At 37.9% G+C, this 25,672-nt stretch overlaps 1 protein-coding gene across 2 annotated transcripts in view; it reads left to right on the top strand.

Moving 5' to 3' along the window:
• SORCS2 (sortilin related VPS10 domain containing receptor 2) overlaps positions 1-23,401 on the top strand; it is an 863,802-nt gene extending 840,401 nt beyond the window's left edge. The window contains exons 25-28 of one of the 2 annotated variants that reach the window (XM_063457741.1): positions 977-1,079; positions 14,344-14,501; positions 20,795-20,874; positions 21,183-23,401. In XM_063457741.1, the coding sequence (XP_063313811.1) occupies positions 977-1,079; positions 14,344-14,501; positions 20,795-20,874; positions 21,183-21,206 (365 nt within the window). In that variant the 3' untranslated portion in view covers positions 21,207-23,401. The remainder of the gene's footprint in view (positions 1-976; positions 1,080-14,343; positions 14,502-20,794; positions 20,875-21,182) is intronic. The other variant, XM_063457743.1, reaches the window with a different exon arrangement.
• The last annotated feature ends 2,271 nt before the right edge of the window (positions 23,402-25,672 follow it).

Genomic DNA, 25,672 nt, shown 5'->3' with positions numbered 1-25,672 from the left:
GGAAGGATCTCTAACGGTCATCTGAGGAGTGGCCAGTGAAGTTATCACTAGGATGTAATGTAAACACTGCATTTCCTCTGAAAAGACAGTGTTTACAGCAAAAAGCCTGAAGGTAATGATTCTACTCACCAGAACAAATTCAATAAGCTGTAGTTGTTCTGGTGACTCTAGTGCCCCATTAAAGTTTGTCTTTTATCGTGTTAGAATTAAAAAGGAAAAAATACAATTGAATAAATTTATAAAGCGGATAAATGACTAAAAAAGAAAAGTATGAAAATTGTATCCAAGAAACAAACGGTGCTGTCTTACTAAATTTATTTGCAAAGCAAATAAATTACCCCAACAGAAGAATGTAGAATTATATCAACTCCTGGTTCAATACATCTATGTCAAGCTGTGACTGGGAAGACGTAAACGGTTTAATTGAGTACTGGCTTGGTAATAGAGCAATTTAACGAGCTGTAGTTAGCTTCCCAGTTACAAAATTATCATAAAGTAACAGAGGAGGGTGAAAGGAAACAATCTGAAATTTTCTAAACTAAAACCCCAGGATTAAATTAAAATAAATAAAGGCACAGAAATTTTGATTTTTAAATAGCTTTATGAAGCAGTGCTATGTGTTACCCTATTTGTACACTTGTCATATCCATTGGGGGTGTAGGTAGAGAGTTCTATATTTACCGACGTAGTAATCAGCCTGTTGCCCATCTATATTCATTTAAATTAAATCAAATCAGAGTGTAAAGGTTCAATTAACAGTTACACTACATTCCTATATTCGTAATGTACACAGTTTCACAGACAAAGCATTGTGAGATGTAAATACAGCTGTCTGTCTCCAATTCTGCTCCGCCGCTTTATCTGTGTCCCAGAATGCAGTAAAAAAAAAAAGAGACAACATTGGTTTTATTTACGACAGTCTGCCATCTGTTTATTCAAATCTACAACTGACCACTAAACAAATGTATTATTTCAGACTCCAGCAGGATGGGAGGAGCAGGAGGTTACTGGGCAATAGTATGTGTCTTTGCCATATGCCTTGTGGCGGTCGGAGCTTTCATCCTGTATAAGTTCAAAAGGCAAGTAAATGTGTTTACATACGATAAATTAGAAATGGGAAATGATAAATGAATTTACATTCACTATAAGATGTTGAAGACTCTGAGTAATTTATTTGTGGTGTTTGAATGAAATGAGGTTATCACGACCATCTAAAATTGTATTATGCGATGGCTGGTAGTAAAATCAAAAATACAAAAGGAGAGACCTTCCAAAGTAGCTGACCAGCCTGGACAGAGTTGTCAACAGAGGTTCCATGTAAGGGCAAGCTAATGGCAAGAGAATTAAAGACTTTGAGACATAGAAGAATATAAGATAGAGCAAATTACCAGTCCTTAGTTACATAGTTACATAGTTACATAGCTGAAAAGAGACTTGCGTCCATCAAGTTCAGCCTTCCTCACATTTGTTTTTTGCTGTTGATCCAAAAGAAGGCAAAAAAAAACAGTTTGAAGCACTTCCAATTTTGCAACAAGCTAGGAAAAAAATTCCTTCTTGACCCCAGAATGGCAGTCAGATTTATCCTTGGATCAAGCAGTTATTACCCTACATTGAAAGATTATATCCTTGAATATTCTGTTTTGCAAGTATGCATCTAGTAGCTGTATGAACATCTGTATGGACTCTGATAAAACCACTTCTTCAGGCAGAGAATTCCACAGCCTTATTGTTCTTACAGTAAAAAAACCTTTCCTTTGCCTTAGACGAAATCTTCTTTCTTCTAGTCTAAAAGCATGACCTTGTGTCCTATGTAAAGTCCGGTTTGTGAATAGATTTCCACACAATGGTTTGTATTGGCCTTGAATATATTTGTATAATGTTATCATATCCCCTCTCAGGCGACGTTTTTCTAAACTAAATAGGTTTAAATTTGTTAACCTTTCTTCATAGCCGATATGTTCCATTCCTTTTATTAATTCTGTAGCCCGCCTCTGCACTTTTTCTAGTGCCATAATATCCTTCTTTAGAACAGGTGCCCAAAATTGCACAGCATATTCAATGTGTGGTCTTACCAGTAATTTATAAAGAGGCAAAATTATATTCTCGTCCCGAGAATGAATGCCCTTTTTCATGCATGACAATACCCTACTGGCCTTGGCCACTGCTGATTGACATTGCACATTGTAAAGTGTTGGTGGGCTTACCCATATAGTAAAAGGTAGGTAAAAACTGCATGAAACGCAATAACATAGTCAGACTAATCAAGGTCAATAGTACAGAAAGACAACAATGCGAGGAATTAGAACAGTGGTCGGGATAACAGATACAAGAGTATTCCAGATAAGTCAAAAGTCAAAACCTGGAACATATACTCATTAAATCACTCACTCTCGGGCACAAAACAAAACCACAAAAGGGCATCACAACAAGGGATAATGGGGTTTATATAGGTGCAGAATGTTGTCTATTTGCCAGTATCACTTGCCTGTGCCGGAACATACGTGGAAATTGTCTGAAGAACGCCATGGAAACCGGCATGCTAGACTCATGCAGAGTAACACAATCTAAAAAAGGTACCAGTTTGGTAGCGCCGGAAAAAAATTGACAAAACACTCCTGACCATTCGCATCCGTAAAATAGCAAAACATATCATACCCTTGTGCTGGAAAAAAGACATGGCTCCACCATTGACCCTATGGTATACCAAATAGGAAGAGCTATGGGCTCTGGAGGAGCTGTGGTACTCTGCCCAAGACCGGGCGCAAACCCACACAGACATATGGGCGCGGTGGCTATCGCGTGCACTCTCAGAAGAGTTCTGAAATCTGGGGACGACTGGGAGAGGGGACGGGGCCCTGTGCCACGGCCACAGGGGGCAAGACTTGATCCCTCAGCGGAGGGCGCCGGGAGCCAGGCACACTGATATGCGCTTGCTCCAACCCCGCACTTTCCTCTTGCTCTTCCTTTCATTCCATCTTTTTTTTTTTCCTATTACATACTTCTCCTTGCTTTCTCTCAGGGGGCCTGGAGCTTGGAGTATGGTCCAACTCATAATAATAACATGGCACACAAACCTGCTTCATGTATAAAGCACTAAGCATAGGCCCTAATGGGAGGTGAGTGGCTGGGGTCACACCATTTCACCTAAAATAAAGTTGTCAGTTACCGTATTTGATATCATAAAAATGTAGAACGCATCTGAAACTATATATGTAAAGGGACCTGTGCGTCCAATTTTGTGATACTGAAGGACCTGCGAGTCCTATACTTTACTCCCTTACTAAAAGAGAAAACTAAATCTCAATAAAAAATAAATTTACCCCCAAAAAATTGCTGCTTAGACATGATAGAGGTCAAAGCAGTGTTCTTAATGAAATTGTTACATTATGTTTAATGAATGGCCCCGGTTCATTATTGTGTGCATTTATTTTGTATTTCGATTGGTAATTTTCTTAATATATTTCTTTTTATTAGACTTTTCATATTAAATAACATACCCATCGTGTTCCAATAGCCATAAATATAGATATTGGATAAAGTGTCGTAATGCTTATACCTAGTAATAACAGACGATACAATACGTACAAAACATTAAAGACTAGCTCACAAGACCATAGGGTTATTGACCTCTGAGAATTCGCTGCATAGATTCAAAATGTGTTTCCTATTGTCTCACGCATATTTCCACAGAGGAGCAGAAGAAAATATTGGAAAAAAGCAACCACGAATATCAAAAGTCAATTATTTACATTGTTGTTTCCAGGATTTTAATCCACTTATTCCATATCTTGTACTTTTTTGGATTAACACAGAATCTAGAGACAATACCTTTTTCCATTTTCCATTAATGTTTTCAACCTCTTTTATAGTTTGCCAAGATTCTACTTGTTCAGATTTCCAGTTTCTTGCTATTGACATTTTAAAAGCTAAGAGTGTATGAATAAGTATACATTTGTTATTAAAGGATAAGGCTGGCATATTAAGATGCAGCAACATCATCTCAGGTGTCAATATTTGTCTAATTCCCAATATCCTATGAATTTTTGTGAGAATTTCATTCCAATTTGTTTGTATCAGAGGGCAATCTCACCAAATATGTTTTTCATCTGTGTCTATTTGTCCACATCTCCAGCAATAATACATTTCCTTTGGGAGCATTTTTGCCATTCGTGCAGGTGTCAGATACCATTCGTTTAGCAGTTTGTAAGTTCAGACAGTGAAACATAGAGTATACGGTCTGTAAGGAGGCATGCCACTACGCTAAAGTAATATCTATTTGGAGATATTTTGCCCAACTATTAATTCCTCTCGGCCAGATCGTTTTTTTATAGTTTCTATAACTTCTAGACATCTCGCAAGTAGTTTACAGTCCTTTCCTGACATTATTAAGTTTTTTTGAGGAAATCAACATGTTTCCCTTGAGAGTGTTGCAATCGGGAAACTTCTAACCCTAATGTAATTAAATACCTGTTCCTTTGGCAGGTTGTATAGCTGTTACATATTTTGGAAAGATCTGGGACTTGTACCAACCATAAAAATGATATTTTAGAGATACCGGCCTTGCCCCATGTGTTAAGGTCTATGTTTCCATTAAGTACATTAGGTAGTTAAATGGTAATGAAGATATTATTTTATTTTTCAAGTTCATTTTTTTTTATTTCCTAATTTTTATACCTAAAACCCTTAATCTTCTGATTACTACGAATATAAAATTGCAAGATGCTCAGCTGACAGTATGTACAGAAGGGGTGAAAGCGGACATCCCTGGTGGGTACCATTCTTTACCATTCAGAATGTATGCCATTTTATTCTCCCCGACGGAGCTGAATATAAAGCAATAATAGCCCGAATAATATTACCTTCGAATCCAAATGCCTTTAATACTGCCTCTATAAACTTCCAGTTAACCCTATCAAAGGCTTTCTCTACGTATAATGTTAAAAAAGGTGTTTTTTTGGTGTAATGAAGATATTATTTTATTTCTCAAGTTCATTTTTTTTTTTGAGCAGATACCAGAAGGGAAGTAAATGATCAAGAATTACACATGTTCTACTCCCTTTAAATAATTTCGATTGGGCTTTATATCCCATAGAGCATTGATTAGCTTGTATGGGGATTTAATTTTAATGTGTACAATGGCTGTGTTTTATATTTCTCTAAATGCATATGCAGAATACGTGACAGTAAAGCTGCTCTATGATACAGAAAGATATTCGGGGAGCCTATTCCCCCTTGCTTTTGTGCAATTATAAAATATTAATGCTTATCTTAGGTGTTCTACCCAGCAAGACAAATTTTGAAAAAACTGTATTAAGCATCTTTAGCCAAGGGGTTGATACTTCTAACGGCACCATTCTAAAGAATTAAATGCATTTTGGCAGTATGTACACTTTGACTAAATTAGCCCTCCCCACCAAGAGATCTCCAGTGTTCTCCATAATTTGAAAGACTGATGCGTTTCTCTTAATAGAGGTAAGAAATGTGCTTCTATTAACTTACTGGGATATGCAGTTACAGTAACTCCCAAATATGTGCAGCTATTTTTTTCCCATTTAAATCCAAATGTATTATCCAGTTCTTTAATTTCTTGCTCCTTCATATAGAGTGACATGGCTACTGTCTTTTCTACATTTAATTTGTAATTTGAGACACAACTAAATATTTGAATTGAATGCATCACTTCTTTCGTAGACCTCATGTGGTCTGTGAGAGTCACTAAGGTGTCATCTGTATATTGACTTATTTTTATTTCCCCATTTTCATACCTAAAACCCTTAATCTTCTGATTACTACGAATATTAAATTGCAAGATGCTCAGCTGACAGTATGTACAGAAGGGGTGAAAGCGGACATCCCTGGTGGGTACCATTCTTTACCATTCAGAATGTATGCCATTCCCTTTTATTCTCCCCAACGGAGCTGAATATAAAGCAATAATAGCCCGAATAATATTACCTTCGAATCCAAATGCCTTTAATACTGCCTCTATAAACTTCCAGTTAACCCTATCAAAGGCTTTCTCTATGTCTAATGTTAAAAAAGGGTGTTTTTTGGTCATGGATTTTTTCGTATCTATATTAATTATTTTCTTTATATGGTTGCTGGTTGTTCTCCCAGGTATAAAACCAATTTGATCTTTAGAAATCTATTTTTCGATTATGTTCTTGATTCTATTGGTTAATATTGATGCCTATATCTTGTAGTCAATATTAAGAAGTGCAATTGGTCTATAATGTGTTATTACCTGTGGATTTTTGTCTTGTTTTAATATTGGGAGAATATTAGATTTTAGAATTTATTTCAGTATCCCACCTGTAGCCAGAAACCCGTTGTATAATTCTGCCAATTTAGGGCTTAAGATGTTTGTATATAATCTGTAAAACAGATCCACAAAGCCATCTGGGCCAGGGGCTTTATTTCTCTTTAATTTATTTATAATTTCCTCTATTTCAGGAACAGTTATGGGTCTATTTAGTTGGGTCAGTTGGTCTAGTGTTAGTCAAGGGAATTGTTTGTTGTAAAGATATTCTTCAATTTGTGATTTGGTACTTTGTGTGGGGAGATTATACAACCTCTGATAGTACTCTCTGAAGGCCTGGGCTAAAGCTGTTGGTGATAGGAGTGCTTCTTGATCTCTTACGATTTTATTAATAATAGAATTGGCTCGTCTTATTTTCACTTTGTTTCATAGTAATTTGTCTGCCGTATTGCCTTTATAGTAATAATTAGTTTAAAAAAAAAAAATCAAAGATTACTATTAGCTTTATTTATAAGTTCCTTGCTAATTTTAAATTCAACTTTTATTTTCCCAGTTATTTCTTTAGATGGAAGATTCTTATTGATATTACTTAAATTCGCTAATTCGATATAGAGATCCTCCAGGGATTCCCCTCTTTTTTTTTTTTTTCATTTCTAATTTTATCAGGTGTCCTCTGATTACTCATTTTAATGCGCACCATTTTGTGGCAATGGATATTCCACAATCTTTATTGTCCTCGTAATATAATGCAATTGCATCAGCTATATTCTTTCTATTTACATCTGATAATAAAATATTTTCCTGTAGTTTCCACTTGGGTCTTTGTCTAATATATTGTTGGTTCAATTCTAATATCGCATCATGATCAGACCATGGGATTGTCACTATCGCTGTGGACTTTGTTCTGCCTACCACTCCTGCATCTGCTAGAAACGAGTCTGGGACTTGTACATGTAAAATCTCTCTCCTTGGGATGTAGGGTCCTCCAGATGTCTAGTAGAGAAGATCTTAGCAGTATTTGACAAAATGTACTAGCTTGATTAATAGTATTTTTATCAGGCTTTTTATCCCCTCTTGCTTTTTGTATCCAACAGTGGATCATGGATGCAGTTAAAGTCCCCAGCGATAATGGCTAATCCTGTCCAATCTCAGCATAAATTTGGTTAAAAACCTAGTTGGGGAGTGATTCGGTGCACAAATATTTGCTATAGTGTACAATACATTATGAATCTCACAGATCAAAATAATCCATCTTCCCTCTGTATCTATTTCTTGAAATGTAATTGTTGGATTAATATCTTTTGAAAAAAGTATTGCTACTCCCCTCTTTTTTGTCTTCAAGAGAGGACTGAATCATAAGGGGAAAATGCTTTGTATGAAGTTTAATTTTATTCAGCAGTCTCCAATGTGTTTCCTGTATACATCCTATTTGAGCTTTTTCTTTTTTTAACATACCGAGGAGCATACTGAAAAAAACCTGACCATTAAAATCAAATTATTATTAACCCATGCCGGCGGTCCCCAGACGTCCAACCTCTCCTGACCTCAGAGCTAGACATAAAACATGAATCTACTAAAAATATATATAACATATATAACATAAAAATAATCCCAATCTTAAATTGGGAATTTATCATGTGTGTCAGAGCTCTGCCTATGAGGTTCGGGTGTGGAGACATATCCCAGGTGTTTCTTCTTTAATTCCTATAAGCAGTTGGCTTCACAAAAGTCCATTTGACTGAGCAAAGCTCTCGGAGAATGTTCTGGCATCTGTCGTGTTCTCAAGGTTCTATGGCATCTTTCTAGTATATGAAAGTTGGAGGAAGTCTGAATACCTAATTTCTGAAGAAATTCTGTCTAAAATTCTTCTTATTTATTATTGGTAATTTGTTCTAATATATCCCTTAATCTTAGGTTGTTCCTTCTGGATCTTCAACGTCTGCCGATTTTTGTTCCATTTCTTCAATCTTATTTTCAAGTACTTTTTGGTCTGTTTGAGTGCTCTGTTGTTGTATCGTGATCTCTTCAATTTTTTCTTCATTTACTTTAATTCTAGCTCCCAATGCCAGAAATAATTTTTTTGAAGTATGTCATACTTGATTGAATTTCCATTTTGATCTTCACTAATTGTCTTTCAAAACAACAATCTAGATACTTTTTGCAGCAAAGAGGGTAATTCCTCAGTCATTGAAGTTTTTATAGCATCCTCACTTAGATCTTTTACCACAGACTCATTGTCCAAATGTGTTTCCATTTCAACCCCATTGGGTTGTGGTGAAATAAAGGATACGCGTTTTTCAGTTTTGGCGTCTATCTTATTATCTCTTTTATTAGTGGCATGCTTGTTCTCTGAAGTTTTTTTTCAATGCCATTGTTTAGCCGAGACTTAGAAAAAAAAATGTTTTACTCCTTTTCTTTTTCATTCTATTTGTGGCTTGCTTTTTTCTCTTCCTCTCTCCTTTTCTCTTCTCTCTTTCTTTTTGTCTGCTGGAGTGCTTCTTTTCTATATTTTCTCTGATAGTTTTCTCTTGCCTCTTTAATCAGTTTATTAAGGAGAAGGTAGTTTCAAAATAAAGGGAAGGTTCGCTGAGGATATCCCTTTAAGGGGGCTTATTTACTTCATTCTTTATTCTATCAATTTTCCTTTTCTTCTTTTCCTTCAATTCTTTACATTAACACTTTACTTTAATACTTTTCTCCCTTTCCCTTCCTCTTCTGGATTGCTTATTTTCTGTATTTTCTCTGATCGTTTTCTCTTGCCCCTTTAGTCTATGACGGCAACTTGCTTTGTCCTCTTCCCCTTTTTGTCTGCCAGAGTGCTTCTTTACTAATAAAGTAAATTACTTTTTTCTGCTTTTTCCAAGTATATTCTTTTGTCTTTTTAAACTATTTGTACCACAACAGACTCTTTCATTAACAGTATTAACTTGGGCACTTCTTATCAGCTTTCTACCATGCTCTCTCAGACAAGAATGCTGATTAGTCAGATATAGATCGATGTCTTTACTTGGAAATAAAGTGTCTTTGCTGAGATAAGTAAGTTTTCAGATGTTTTAGACACTGAGTACTAGTGACAATAAAGGGGGCTACATTGTGTGCCAAGGATTATTACAAATTCCAATCTGTCACAGTATACACTATACACTCCCCAGCCCTTTTTTGCCCTTGTTCCCTTCTGTACAGCTTATACTTCTAATAATACAGGTATCTCACATGTCTCAGCACAGACTCGCTTTAGTCTCTCTTTGGGGTACTGCTGCGATGTTATGCTGCTGTTCTGCTACTGTGCTAGTGTCCACAGTAATGTAGATTTCCTTTACCACGTTTTGTCTACAACCCCAGTGTGTGGGTCCACTCCTTTTCGTTATCGGTTCACTTCAGAACGCTTCCATTCAATGCTGAGACTTCCGAGATATGTCTTCCTCTTCGACAGATACCTCTCGTTCTCCACTCCACCCGCAATGCAGTCTGTGTCAAGCGGTAGGCAAGAAAAACGCGTCTCTATTATACGAAGTCGGTAAGTACTTTGCTCAATGTTTTGCAGCCAGTAGCCATCGGCTATGCTCGTCCTGGGTCTCCACACACCGACCACGACGTAGACATGCCCTACGTCCATGTCCTCGGTTGGTAATTTTCAGTTTGGGCAACTGGAGCAGGACTTCTATTAAAATGACCCTTATGACTACAGTATGGCTTATGCACACAGCAAATTACTATGAAGTAGACACGTTCCTCTACATAAAGACACTTTAGTATATTCTGCCACTTTAGCCTCTTTTTTATAAGCTTTTCAAAGGATTCAATACCGTTAGACAAACATTCCAAATGCTTTAGCTACAAAAATTTCCAAAAGTTTGAAATTAGATATATAATTTGAAAAGTTTTTTTCTAACAGTAGTGATCAATTGGAAACTTTTTTTTTTTTTTGAATTCTTTATTTTTGGTGTGCAGGTGGGTACATAGCATATTCAACACGCCACAACAGCGTACATAGATTCATACAGGATAGACTGTGGTAGGAGTAAATGCACAATATTATTATTTTGCTGAAAACAGGTCTAGTACTGACTGTCGCGTTCAGTTAAGTGTTTCAATCTAAGCATGAAGCCATAGTGAAGTTCCTATTAGTATCTCGTGGTTACTGGGCAGATCCTGTGTCTTTCCAGTGTAATATAAGCTTGTATTCTGCAGTAATAAGTGAACAACTTGCGTCGTTTGGGAAGCTGGCTGCATGCCTGTTATTGGGGAAGTGGTACGTGTTCATGACGTGTGAGCAATCGGCTCGGTAATCGTTAGTTACCAGGGAAGGCCTTGTCATAGTTAAGACTGCACTGTTTATATAACCGTGGTAACATTCTTCGATATAACAAAAAAATTTGCATGTGTGTGAATAAAAAGGAGAAGTTTGTCGTGTCAACAATTTTGCCCATTTGTAATAAACTAAAAAGTAAAAGGTAGAAAGTAAGTATTGGTGTAGCTACAGCCGTGCATGCATGTGCCAGTTAGGGTACACATCTTACCGTGTAACCGTGCTATTTGAGAGACAGTGCTTAACCGAATTAGGCAAAAATAAACAATTTTATATAGGTTAAGGTTAGTAGGGTTTCCCGTGCAGTGCTTGTCAGTCAAATCAAGGGAGTACCTGTCGTGTGCATATAGGTTGAGAGCCCTAGAAGTGCAGGCTGGGGTGTTTTTAAGTGGTTACAGGTGGTGTGTTAAGCGGAAGTCGGGAAGTTATTGCAGGTACCACTGTATATTATTGCTTAGGGGTTGGCGTGTTACATGCCATGTAGGTCTGGGTTGTTACTAGCTTGGATTAGTCGTCTGAGCGGGCTTCCTCTTTTGAGGCAGCTGTGCAGGCGGTCTAGCCAAGCGGGCATTCAACTTTTTGTCTGATCTGTTTGTCAGAGTACTTGTTATAGTTGTGGGCGCCTCTACTGTCATGTCACGACATTTTAAACATTTCGGTAGCAATAACATAGGTAAAGCAATACAATAGATAAGGGAACAAAAAAGAAAGAAAAATTAGGAAAAGCGCACGAGAGGCAATTTCAACGGACAGTTCTGGTTACTCTCTCTGCGTATGAATGTTCGCAACCTTTGGGTGGCGGGCTATAGTGTTGCCCGGGAAAGAGGGGGTGCGGGGAAGCGTCCCAGTAGGTCTCGCCCTTATTCAGGTTGCGGCGGCTGTGTGCGGCCCTGCGGGCTGTTGACGTGGTACAAAGATCGGTGCTCCTGCTGTTATCTTCCCCAGGCTGCTTGTTGTACCGGCCGGTGGAATTATGGCGGCCATTGCTCGTTGTGGCGTTCTCAGGTCCTCCAGCGTTCTTGTGGCCTCCTGCAGGTTCCGCACTACCAGAGGACCGTTTGCGCCTTCTATATGTAGGGTGCGGTACTTGGTTTTTTGTTGCAGCAAGAAGGTCGTGAGCTGCTTGAGAGATCTTCTCCAGTTCAGTGTGCCACTTGAAAGGTCAGCATAAAAGGACAGAGTCATGTCCTCAAACGGGTAAGTTGTTAGGCCCTTGGTAGCTTCAAGAACGGCCCTCTTGTCTCTCATGGTTTGAAAACGAAGGATTATGTCCCCTGTGGCTGCTGGAGGTGCTGTAGTCGGTCGCGGTAAACGGAAGATGCTGTCTAACGTTATAGATTTGGCTACTTTTGGGGTCAGGAGTGTGGTTAGCAACCACCTGATGTAGTGTGGGAGTTCGGTCTCCGGCACGGAGTCAGCGACCCCCCTGAGCTTTAGATTGCTTTGACGACGTTTGTCCTCTTGAGTAGCCAGTTGCTGTTCGTGAAGCGAGGTTAGCTGCTTTAGGTCTTGTACTGCCGCTTTTAGCTCCTCTATCTGGTGTGTATGTCCATTAGAGGTGCATTCCACTGTCCCGAGCCGTGCTGAGAGGCCTTTCAGGTCATCCCTTATCGTGGTCACTTCTGCAGAGATTTTGCTATGGTGGGCGGCCATGAGCTCTTTGATGGCCTCCATGGTCACCGGTGTGGTCACCCGCGGTCTGTCTGGCGGTGATGGGGCTTTTGCCGGAACATAGCCCCCGTCCCCCTCATCAGACGAGCCGTCTGTAAAGTCGGAACATCCCCCGTGCAGGGACGCCATTGATGCTCCGGCTGTCTCATGGGCCTGCTTCCACATGTCCCCGATGCTCATTCTCAGATGTGGCTTGTCGGGTTTTTGTTTTTTCATTTTTCTGCCCATGTGGATCGGGTAGGTAGTGGGGCTCTCTGGGGAGCGTTTGGCTCATAGTTGGGTCCTGTGTGCTTCGGTTAACCACGCTTAGAGTCAGGAGCTCCGCAGCCATGCGACTTTTTCTCGTCCGTTGCTAGACCGGAAGCCCCAATTGGAAACTTTTATTAGAAATTACCCTAAATGATATTGTGTTGGTGCTCAGACAGGGATTATCCTTGGTGACATATGTAGCAAAGCGCCCCAGCATTTCTCACCACATACATAGTACATTTGGGCTAAAATATTAAATGTATTTACATGTTCAAATGTTATTGCTACAATTTATTAACACTAATTATTGCATGATAGTGCTTCCAGAAATAGTCGTTTTTAAATTTCCTTAAAAGCAACAAATAAACAAAAACAATTTACTAAGCCATTGGTTATCAAAAAGGACTTGAGCTACACCAACTGTCAAGAATTGAAGGACATTGCAAGCATCAAACCCTATTCAGCCTGCTGTTGTGGTTATGTTCCAGGCCTTTACTAAAGTTTGATAAGTTACCTGGGTCTCACCAAAAGTCAGTTCTGCATCTGGGCTTCTTCAGCACAAGGAGCTGGGTGTAATAGCGCAAAGCTGGGCAGCACTCATTGTCTGAGATCATCAGCTGAGCTCTATTAGCCAATGATGTGGTCCTGCATCAGCCCAGCTTTGCTCTACAGATATAGTCAGCTTCTCATTCTGTTGATGCATTCCTGGCACCATATTCTTTCAGTGGGCTGCAGTGATTATGGTGCTTAAGATTCTCCCAATTCTATTCCAATGGGTATAGTGACAAAATCTGGACTGGCTTCAAAAGATTTTTGCACTTGAACGATCCTCACACTGAAGTAGACGGTATTTTATATAAACTTAGAAATTATTTAGATATCATGACCAAACATTTATGGTCCAAAATAAAGTAAATGTGCTAGCGAAGAAGTAACCAAAATATGCCAATGAATCCTGGCCTTTCTCCCAGTCCTATCCACCATGGAACAAACTGTGATTGTGCTATATCCTCTCTTCACCTAAATCAGTGGTTCTCAGACCAGTCCTCAAGACCCACCAACAGTCCAGGTTTTGTTAGTATCTCCATTGGAATAAAACAGGGAAATACATAAATCCTGTACTGTTGGTGGGCCATGAGGACTGGTTTGAGAACCACTGATCTAGATGCTTGAATTTAATAGATTAGCTCAATTAGCTTTGTCTGCCAGCTTCAGTGAGATGTTAAATATAACGGGGGTCTTAAAATGTTGGACTCTACAAGAAATGGGATAATAAAGTGAGTAATGGAAACTATCGGGAAGTGATGGCAAATGTTTTGGGCCCGAGTTCCAGAGTCAATATTTATTGAAGTCTCCAAGATTGATAGCAGCACACAAATACTGAGGGTCACCTCAAAATCGTCTGAGTGCCAACGGTGGCACCATGCCATAGGTTTGTCTACATTAAGTTATTTTTTTATATATTTACTCTTCTAATATATGCAATTTGACCAATGGAATTTGTCCTTATGCTTCAAGTGTTCTGGTAGATGTTCTTCCCTGTTCCTGGTGGCTGAGTCCAAAGGAGATCTGTGCCTCCAGGCTCCAGCCCCACAAACCTCTCTCTTCTATCTTTTTTTGCCAGTTTGTAAACATATGACAAAAGTTACCACCTCTTCATCACTAATATACCAGAGCTGTTCAGGTGAGCTGGCATAGAGAGAAATGTGGCTGAATTTAAAATATACTCGCTTTCAGCTAGTTCTGACCCCCCAGTTCTCCAGCTGAAGATATGTGTAAAAGGGATTTTGTTGAAAAAAAATGTGTAGATCTGCCACTGCTCAGGACATGACATTGGTTATACTTCTTGTTGTAGGAAAATGCCAGGAAGAAACGTTTATGCCCAAATGCACAATGAGAAGGAGCAGGAGATGACAAGTCCCGTCAATCACAGCGAGGACACGCAAAATATAATTCAAGGCGAAGAGTTTATTGACGATGACTTGGACACACAAACTCTAGGAAATGCAAGAGGTAATTTTAGTTTCCTTGTACACATTGCATATCCCAGTATTTCTCTCTACCCAGGGCCAGGTGTTTTCTCTTTATCACGAATGTTAAACTGTATGAATAAGTATTTCTCGCTTGTCATCGAGAGTCTGTGCTTGATTAATGAATTAAAATATATAAACAGTTTAAATGGTGCATAAAAAACAGCAAAGGAAAAATTGTTAAACTAGCCAAGATGTATTCCACATTTTCCACACTCTGCTAATTTCACTCTTACTCATTTGTATAGATAAGTGTATTTATTTATATGAACATTCTTCTCTTTTCAGATCTTTTCGGTGACATTTTACCATATGTATATCTAAAACAATGTCAAATAGGGTTTATAAGCTCAGCTTTTTTTCATTTGGATGGATGTGTGCTACATGCACAAAAATTACTTGGCAACTTTGGTGATATTTTACAGGGATGCTTATAAAATAATACATACTTCAGGGCTGTAAAAAGTGATGTCTCTGCCATCGTTAATTTTTGTAAACAAGCCCGGAAGAAGGCATGTATCTTTTTCTATGTATCCGTGACAAAACCACCAATTTGGACACACTTCGAGAGCTGCACCGTTTTTGTTTAGCTTTCGTTTTCATTCAGCTTTGATCATGTTACATCATCAGCTCCTATATTATAGGTGGCTCCAGCTGCTGCCAAAAATAACATTATACTATAAAGAGTTAAGACTTTATTTTTTACATTTAAGTAAAAAGGAGTTTTATACCGTTTTTGTTTTGCAGAGAAGCATTTATAAATGCCACAGGGGAAAGAGGGGAGGTTGACATATTTTACTTATCATAGTATGGTTGTGGTTTATTGTAAATTATTATTATTATTATTATTATGTATAGAGCACCAACCATAGTAATTTCACTCTGATCAGCATTTCTGCTTGTGCAACTTGTGCTTTTGTGTCAAACACTGAAAGGACTCATCTATGATGTCACATCTTGTATTTTTCATAAAGCTACCCTATAGAATTTCAAAAGATAAAGTAGGAAGGTTCGTGGAATTAAACCAATGCCAACAAAAGACGACACAACAAATTTATATATTTATATATATATATGCATATATATATATATAACTGTATCAGAAATCTTACCATATATAAAAGAGATGACAATGGCAGTCATCAACATCCCAGATGTAGGAATAACAAGCACTGAAAGAATAAAACAAGCCCAGTAAATGGCCTTCACACAGCCCATAGAAGTCAGCAGTAGGCTTATGAAAACCTTGGAAGTGACTCAGTGCTACAATTGCATAACGAGAATGATTGAACGGAATTGATAAACCTTAAAGAACAATCCTAGCACATTTTCTAAGCCACATCCAATGCCACTTTGTTGACAGTAGGAAAGGCTGTTTTCCCCCTGTGACAGCCTGTCACGTCTCACGTCCCATTTTGTATTTTAGTCTGCATACGCTCAATGTCATGGGGTAATAGACAGACTCCTTGCATGTGCATTTTAAAGTCTTTCATTTCCAAATCTGTTTCGCTTTCATTTGTATTTTTTTTCTCTACGACCTTTCAATCCGTGCATCCCCTTATTCATAATGTCCCAGTAAAAGGCCCAATATTCCAACATTAGTAGCCAGGCCTATGATTCACTCAAATGTCCTTTTTCATGCATGACAATACCTTACTGGCCTTAGCCACTGCTGTTGTCTATAACAATTCCCAAGTACTTCTCGTGTGTGGTTATCTCTAATTCACTACCATTAAGGGTATAAGTTGCTCATGCATTCTTTATCACGAAGTGCATAACTTTGCATTTTTCTACATTAAATTTCATCTGCCATTTGAGTGCCCAATCCCCCAGTCTATCTAAATCCCTCTGCAGCAAAGTAATATCTGGCTCACATTGTATTACTTTACAGAGTTTTGTGTCATCCACAAACACTGAAACATGACTTTCACTGCTTTTTTAAAGATCATTTATAAATATGTTAAATAGAAGGGATCCCAGAACAGAATCCTGATTGACACCACATGCCACCTCTGTCCAGCTTGAAAATGTACCATTAATGACAACTCTCTGTACTCTATTTTTAAGCCAATGTTTTACCCAAGAACAAGAATTTTCATCTAGACCGATTTCTTTGAGTTTGAACACTAATCTATTGTGTGAAACTGTATCAAAAGCCTTGGCAAAATCCAAATAGATCACATCCACTATAACACCCTATAACACCTCTCTGCACGTGACTTACACAGCCTTTTTAAACACTTTCTGTAAAGAGTCATCTAAAGTTTATACTTCCTTTATTGAAAATGTTGCTTTATTTAGAATTTCTTATCTCCTGCTAGAGCCTGCAGAAGACTCTTATATTTAAGCAAAGTTCAATTTACAGAGCAGGAAATAAAAAAAAAATTCAAGTAAGTTACATCTGATTGAAACTGAAACTATTCTGCTTTCCTGCAGGATGGGCCAGGGAAGGTGTGGCTGGGGCTGCATGAATAAAGTGATTTAACTCCTAATTGGAAGAAAATTGAGCAGTGAGACAGCAGGGGCATGATGTATACACAAACACTGCTTTATTAAGCTACAGTTGTTTTGGTGACTATAGAGTCCCTTTAATGCTAACAGTGCTATAGAGTCATACATCCCTAGTGCACTCCTAGCGACATTAAAAGAAGATTTTCCCACCGTGTACTATCACAGTGCCTACTGGACAGGCAAAGAGGAAGTAGTATTGGTGGTGTGCTATTGTTAATATTAGCCACAACATTCAAACAGCACCGAAGATCCTCACAGTGATGGGTTCAAGGTGCACTTGCCAAGGTTTGCTAGTGGCTGGTGAAACCTTAAGCCTTTTTTTTTTTAGTATTTCTTTTGCCTCTTCACTCACTCACTTGGAAATTTATATTTTTAATTTGCTTTGATGACCTTAATAAAATTATCTAAATAAAATCCGGGATGTGAGAGACCTTATTCACAACCAGCTTTAGATCTAATGTAATATCCTCACCTCTTTAATACAATTATCAGTGCCCCCAAAGGTTACACATCTTTCTAATCACACTGAACCACATAGGATTAGCGGCTAAATCCAGCTTCTACCTGTCAGGCTCAAACTTTTGTTTACCGCAGAAATTCCCGTCCACGGTTTCTGAAACCTCTGAGCAATTTATACTTTCCCCTATTTTGCAGATAAGCAGCAGTGTCTGTCATTCACTTGTTAATACAACGTAATACGTTCCATTCCAGGTCTATCAAATAGTTTGTTCTCGGGACCAGAAGGCAACTTGCTTGAAAAACATGTTCAGAGAGTATATTTTGCTCTACGATATTTGCAATGTATAAATCAAGCAAAACAAAATCTCAAACAGAAATGTGATTAGTTATTAGTTACCGCTTTGAATTTTGTTTCCTACAAGGTTCAGTGGGCGCACACTTTCTATTGATGAAAGTTTACATTTTTAAACAGAAATGTCGACATATTTACTAATAAAAGTTACGTTCTATGTTGGAAAGTGTTTTTTTTGTTCTCTTGACGTAGTGTATGAGTCCGCTAACATGGCCTAAGAGACAGAAATTATGTTTATTCATTAAACATCAAACTGTAATAAAGTTTAAAAAAGAATTGCAACATTTGATTAAAATAGCCAATCTTTGATTAGAGCAGAGTTGGATAATATTTTTGTATAACGTTTGCAATTCAGGTTTTAGTTCTCTATAATCTGGTATTTAGTAAAAATTACGTTAAAAATGCTTTAAAAAAAAAACAAAATGTGTTATATTATTAAATAATGTATTAGAAGTCCTGAAGCTACAGCATAAATAGTGTACACTTTATATAAACTTTAACATTCTACATAGCTGATAGAAATCTGCTTCTTTTATATGAACATGCTTGTGCCTCACATCATCTCACTATGCTTGCCATCAATCAACTATATTGTACAGTGCTCGATATGCCAGAAGACACAGTCAAAACACCTAAAGCATCATTTTTATTTATGCTGAGCTATTGTTCTCTCATATGTGTGTGATTTCAGCCATTCCTAAAGATTCAGTACAGCAATAGTAGGTAAATATTGACATTTCTTACAAGGGATTGTCTATAGAATCATTAAGGGATGCTAATATAAGTCTGACCCTGACACTCTACCCAGCCCATTTAATTCTCATCACAACAACTATGTACACTCACCTCAATTACTGATATCTGGAAACCCGTTAAAAAGAGAAAAAGATAAATAGCAGGTGGTTCCTTGGTTTGGAACCTATTAGATATTTTCTTGACTTGGGAGTAGTATCTATTTTTACCAACAAAGGAACATATTGTAGAAATATTCCTACAATCTCTTTAAATGTTCATAACATTGAAACTGAATATATAAACAGTATCTTCTGATATTAAATCACTAAGCCGTTTGATTTAGGCAGCTAAGGGGACGTTTCTGCAGCTTAATATTTTTTACATGTCCACAATATATTTTTTGGTGGGAAGAAGTGATTGACTCAGAAAATGTAGCATCTTCACTTGCTCCATCAATATTCAATTTCCTATTCATTCATTTAATAATGGTTGAATAATAGTTAACATCAGTTTGGCAATTTTATTAGGAACTCAATGTGATTTTCATCATTTTGGTCAAATAAGCTGAATTGGAAAAGATCTCCAGCCAGAATAGGTTTACTTATATGGTAGCAACTAGGGTCTGTCTTGGACAGGGGCACTGTGAGCCTCAAAATATTGTCCTACCCAGCCCTACACCCCCTAAAGGAGCATTGTGGTCAGCACCTCTGTCTCACTGACTCAGAGTACAGCAGCCAGTGCTCTGAATCATTGACCGACTGAAGGTATCCTGCTTCCCAGTGTACCTTCCGCTTGACCACCAGGGATTATACCCTCCTCCTGACAAATAGCAAGCAGGAGAGGGGCAATTATTTTTTATTTTTTAAAAAAGGGAAAAGTTCTATGGGGAGACTTTCTCACACACACTCAACATCCACCCCCACAACACACTATATTCAGCAACCACACACAGGCACATTCAACCTCACCCCACTCAGCCATTTCAAACACTCTCTCATCCACACAACACTCAGTCTTACACGCAGACAGACACATACAGTTGCTCCCCTTGACAGAATATAGCCCAGGACTCTAGGAGAGAGTCAAAATCTGGCGTCCAGCCTCGGGCCCTAGGAAATCTTAATCCGGCTCTGCTCCAAGTCAATTCTGCTTTCAGTTTGTACATTTAGCCCTTAGATTTGTAAATTCCTATTGAATTCCTGGCAATTCTCTCTTCAGTGAATAACCCTGCCTGTAAACCTAGGTAATTGGCCAATAACAATCTTATCATGTTAGTTGTTACTTAGGCCTGATGCCTCACCTCCCACACCGAAAAAGAAAAAGAAAAAAAATAACAAAAGCTAAATGTCCTGTTGCGGCTCTTCAGAAACCCCATGACAACTTGGGGAGAACTGACCACACTCCAATCCATCTATAGACCCCACCATAGTGAATCTGCCAGAAGCTTACAGCTATCCTACTGCAACTTCCAATTATTGTTGACAGGTGGACTGAATAGATAAAAAGCAAACAGGAAATCCCAATACTCTGTACATAAAAAGTAATAAACAAAACTAGGTACCAGGTACCAGAATACTGAAGCACAGTAAGTAGACACTGCCATTATTAAATAGGCTTGCTGGAGAGAACAGGTTTTACAAATGCAAGCACTAGCTCCCCCTGGAGGCTCCTAAGAAAACTATAATAAACACGCAGAAAGAATACCAGTGTCAGAGCATTAATGATTAAAAATTGCAATCCCATCACTTGGAATACAAACAAAGAAAGTAGCAACACATACCTGTTATATGAGCATATATTACAGAGCTTCTGGTGGAGTGCGCTTACGGACAAATAAGCATGAACTGCAGTCATGTGCCCATAAATTGGGGGAATATGTGGCACATACCAAGAGCCAAGCTGTACCCAAATATATCCCACACCAGGGCATAGGCTGGACAGAGACATGCCCTAAGTAGTTTTTAGCTTTTAAGAATTTTTTTCATATTTTTATGGAACTAGAATGTCTGACTGTAGATACTCGCTGTACTTTAAGAACAAACATGCAATCATCATGAACTTGCTTCATTAGCTTCTCCATATACATTATTTTTTCATGCAATTTAAACACCCACATCAAAGAGCTTTCTGTCTCACTCATCCTCTATTTCCATATACTTTTATTTTGCTTGCTTTTATATGGCTAAACCTTGGGATCCCGCCACATCATTGCCCTGCAGTGGCTCTCTCTGGGAGAGGTGGAAATATGAGCAGCTACAAAGTCCCTTTGTTGTCGATGCCTGCCAGTGTCCATTCGCAGGTCAGTGGCATGTTGGGTGGATGTCAACTCCCATACCTGTAATCCGCAACACTATCTGCCCTGTTTTTGCACAAAAGGTGATCCAAAGCAACCTTGCCACTCTAACACTACCCTAGTGAACTCACCAAGAAATCCATGCTTAGCCATGGATCTAAGCACAGCACGTTTGGTGTTTTTAATGACATTTCTTTGATGCAATTTCTTTTAAATGTTGTTATTCCCTTTTTATCTACTGTGATTCATACATACATAAATAGATTAAATGCAGATACTAATTATCTTTTTTATTCTTTCTTTTTGACTCTTAGGTAATCACTCAGGCGTGGTTTTGAGCATTAATTCCAGAGAGATGCACAATTATCTTGTTAGCTGATATTTACAGCTTCAGACAAAAGTTACAGACTTTTTCTTCTCTGTGTTGTTAAAAAATACTCCCTGGGAAGCCACCAGATTTGAGATGGACTGTAACAGGAAGTGGAGAACCTCTTTCTAACCGTTACGAAGATTAACTGTCTGTTACTATGGAAGTCCAGTTAAACAACTACAATTTTAAAAAGACTTGTTTTCATACAACAGACAATTGTTATGATCCATATACAGACGGTAGCGAACTTGTAACCCATGACACATACTCCATGTACACTTTATTACATGTATGCTTTCTTTATCTAGAACAATCCTTTTTTTTTTTTTTTTCCCCAATTTCATGTTTTCTTTAGAATAATGAAATTGTCATCTTTTCTGTAACACTACAACAGTGCTCTGGGTAAGATTGAAGGGACTTTGTCTTGTTAAATCGTGTAAATTTCCGTAAATAGTACATCGCACATGTCCCAAATTTTTTCACCATCTCTAAAGCACATATGGAATGAATACACTATTCATCAAGAGTCTTACTTATCTGATGGGTTGTATGAAAAGTTATGTTATGCTATGGACGTTAGCAGGCCTCAGTTTTTCATCAAATACATTAGCCAACTGCCTGGATATGTTTCAGGTATCATAAGAGGCAAGAAGCATGGGTAAATTTGATTGCCCCGTCATGATTTTGCCATGTCTAAAAAATAGTGTAAAAGTTTCTTTATACTATATTTTATTTTTGAAGGACACAGACAGTTACACTATCTGCTCCTAGTTGAGCCTAAGATCCAACATCAAAATTAGTCATCAGTGAAATATCTTGGATATACTGGTGAACTAGCCCCATGCTATAATATAGTAATGGTTTATTTTGTACCATCTTAAAATCTTATATTTTATATACAATGGAAGAATCTCAAATACAACTCTAGAACACACGAATTCTGCTCAGCTAAAAACATTTGGCAAATCCACTATTTCCGGAACATCTTAAAATTGGCCTAAGTTAAAGTAAGAGGAGTAATAAGTGACAAAAAAAATAATCTAATCGGACGTGATGCTTTTTGCTTGCGTCACAGCCGATTAAGAGATCATACTAAATGAGACCCATACAGCACCACTAGCTAGCATTGAGGTCTTCTATTTGTAATACATGGGATGAAAATTCTTCATTTTTCTCCCCAAATGTATTACTTCACCGGTCCTCTTGGTCCAATTCAAACTTTAGTGAATAGACCCTCACTTATCACCCATGAGAGTTTACTAGCTATGGATGAATAGAGTTGTGAGAAAACACTGACTCTTGGGTACATTATACACTGCCTGGCCAAAAAAAAAAAGTCACCACCTGGATTTAACTAAGCAAATAGGCAAGAGCCTCCTATTGGATAGTTACTGCATGGGCGATTATCTTTCAGCTGGCAACAAGTTATTTAATCCCAACTGATGCAATGAGTAGCTTCTCATTTCTTAAACAACCATGTCAAAAGACACATCCCGTGGTCATGGAAAAGATGTTAGTCTGTTTAAGAAGAGTCAAATCATTGGCATGCATCAAGCAGAGAAAACATCTAAGGAGATTGCAGAAACTGCTAAAATTGGGTTAAGAACTGACCAACGCATTATTAAAAAGTGGAAGGATAGTGGGGAACCACCAGTGATGGGCGCATCAGGGTAAGAAGAGAGGCTGATGAAGTGATGCACCCATCATGCCTAGTGCTTACTGTACAAGTCTGTGGGGGCAGTGCTATGATCTGGGGTTGCTGCAGTTGATCAGGTCTAGGTTAAGCAACATTATATGCCCAAAGAATGAGGTCAGCTGACTACCTGAATATACTGAATGACCAGGTTTTTCTATCAATAGATGTTTTCTTCCCTGATGGCACAGGCATATTTCAAGATGACATTAACAGATTTAATCGGGCTCAAATTGTGAAAGAGTGGCTCAGGGAGCATGAGACATCATTTGCACACATGGATTGGCCACCACAGAGTCCAGACCTTAACCCCATTGAGAATCTTTGGGATGTGCTGGAGAAGGCTTTGCGCAGTGGTCCGACTCTCCCATCATCAACACTAAACAGAAATAAATCTTGTGACTTTGCTGAAGCTTATCGAAACAATGCCATAGCGAATGCGTGCCGTATACAAAGCTAAATGCGGTCCAACGAAATATTAGAGTGTGCAAACTTTTTTTTTTGGTGGCCACTTTTTTTGGGGGCCAGGCAGTGTATATCACTATATAATAAGGTTCCTTACCTCTAAGTGCAGGCATAGGCAACCTTCGGCACTCCAGATGTTTGGACTACACCTTCCGTGATGCTTTGCCAGCATTATGGGGGATGTAGTCCACAAAATCTGGAGTGCCAAAGGTTGCCTATCCCTGTCTTAGTGGAATTTAGGAAATATCTACCATGTCTTGAATACATTAATTTGGTCCTATATCTAGACCATGTGCCTTTCAGTAGCAGTAATATTAAGCCTCCGCTATCGTCTTCCTTCTGTACAGATTGGTGGATCCACACTTCCATAAAATTATTGATTATTTGATAGCTATGTCTCATAAGTCTCATTCTACATTTCATCAAGTCTTCACCATAAATGAAGTTTATAAATGCTTCTCCCATTTTTATTTCTTTCTAGTAAATTGAGAAGGTATGATGACTTCACGTACAACATGGATAGGGGGATATAACCACAAATAACATTAATATCATGTAGTCTTCCTCACACATATCATTGTGCAGGGCAACAAGTAAACATTTTACTCATTTTGTACCTTTATAGATTGAAGGGAATTGTTAGTTGTTCTATATTTTACAAAATTATCCTGATTTAAGTCCAGTCTTCATTCTTTGTGTGCATGGTAATGGTATATGGTACTGACTAACTATTCTACTCTCGAAGTTTGGTAACGAACTGTTTTTTACATGAATCATTTGGAAAAATCAACTCTTCCATCAAATTCAGAGGTTGCTTTGTCCTAAATTGTGCAATATTATTTTAAATTTGGGAGTAAACTTGTTGATATATGTGCCATATTCACACACTGCTTGTTCTAAACTTGGGAAATGGAACCACTGGCCGTGCGGTAGTAACTAAAAATTCTTACCATTTTGGAATAAAAATTTGACATTGATGTATTTCCTAGACAACATGTTCCTGCCAGGTGTAGCTTTAACTTGTCCACAAAAAGTATGTGTAACAGCTTTAAGAACACACCTTTTTTATCTGCATATGGTTTACTGACCCAAACTCTAAACTGATGAGGATGATGAAATCTGAAAGTATCTTCATATGCAGGAAACCTCGCCAATATACACAACATTTAATATCATAAACACAACATACAATCTAACAAAATTATATTTTTCAAATTGTGCCCAATATTATTTGTAAAAAATAAAAAAATAATTGAAGACAGTTAGCCAATCCCACACAAATCAACATTAGTTTCATTAAATCGTATGACTTAATATTGTTTGAATAGACCTACAACTGAACTATTTTTAACCGTATTTTGTAATCTCAGTGTAAAGGCCCTGGACATAAGTTTACATTGAATAGTAGTAACGTTTATTAGTTTAGGTAAGTTTGCCCTTTTTACATTTATGTGGGTGGATATTGGACAGATAATCATAAGCTCCTGATTCAACGGAATGGGCCTCAAAAGAGTAGAATATTTTGTAGTGAGTAATACTATCCATGTTCCCCTGAACTCTATTTTTGGGGGAGGTCTAAGGATGAGCATCTACAGTCCTACAATTTTGTAAAAACAAATTTAAAAACAATATAGCCTCAATCTCGAAGACTAATGATACTTCAATGGCATAGATGTTGGTAAGAGACCACAACTGAGTTATAAGCCATAGGACACTTTAATACTAGGATAATTTGCAATATGGGAAAACATGTCCACCATAATTCATGTTAGAAAGAACAGTTTCTCAAAGATTGTCACACGTTAGTTACTGTGATGTGTGAATGATGTGTCCTGGAAGGACTATTGGTCTAGATCAAGGAGATTCTTCAAATCTGACTCTCGAGCTGTCCTTGCACTCCAATTACCAAAATCAAAATTATCATTCTGAAAAAGTTGAAAACAATTTGGAGAGCATCTCATTCTACATGGTCACAGAGGACAAGAAATAGCTACTGTTATCTATTTTCCATCTGTTAACCTCACAACATTACTAATCTGACATCCATACTGTATCAGCCAATGGGGTTTGCTCACGAAACATTTATGGAGAAATGTCAAGCAATGTCAAAGATAGCCAAGCTGAAAAAAAAAATGTAAACTGGGTTCAGCTATTTTGGATTTAAATGTGCACTTCACTTGAGCATTCTACACAATTCACACCTTTCTGTATAAAACATACCAAGGTTATTTGTATGTAAAACATTCCAGCAGTCTATAGTATTTTACAGTGTTTAT

The sequence above is a fragment of the Pelobates fuscus genome, chromosome 6 (genome assembly GCF_036172605.1).
Source record: "Pelobates fuscus isolate aPelFus1 chromosome 6, aPelFus1.pri, whole genome shotgun sequence".
Classification (NCBI taxonomy): Eukaryota; Metazoa; Chordata; class Amphibia; order Anura; family Pelobatidae; genus Pelobates; species Pelobates fuscus.
Note: the sequence above shows the minus strand (reverse complement) of the source record. Positions and strands in the feature narration are given on the sequence as shown.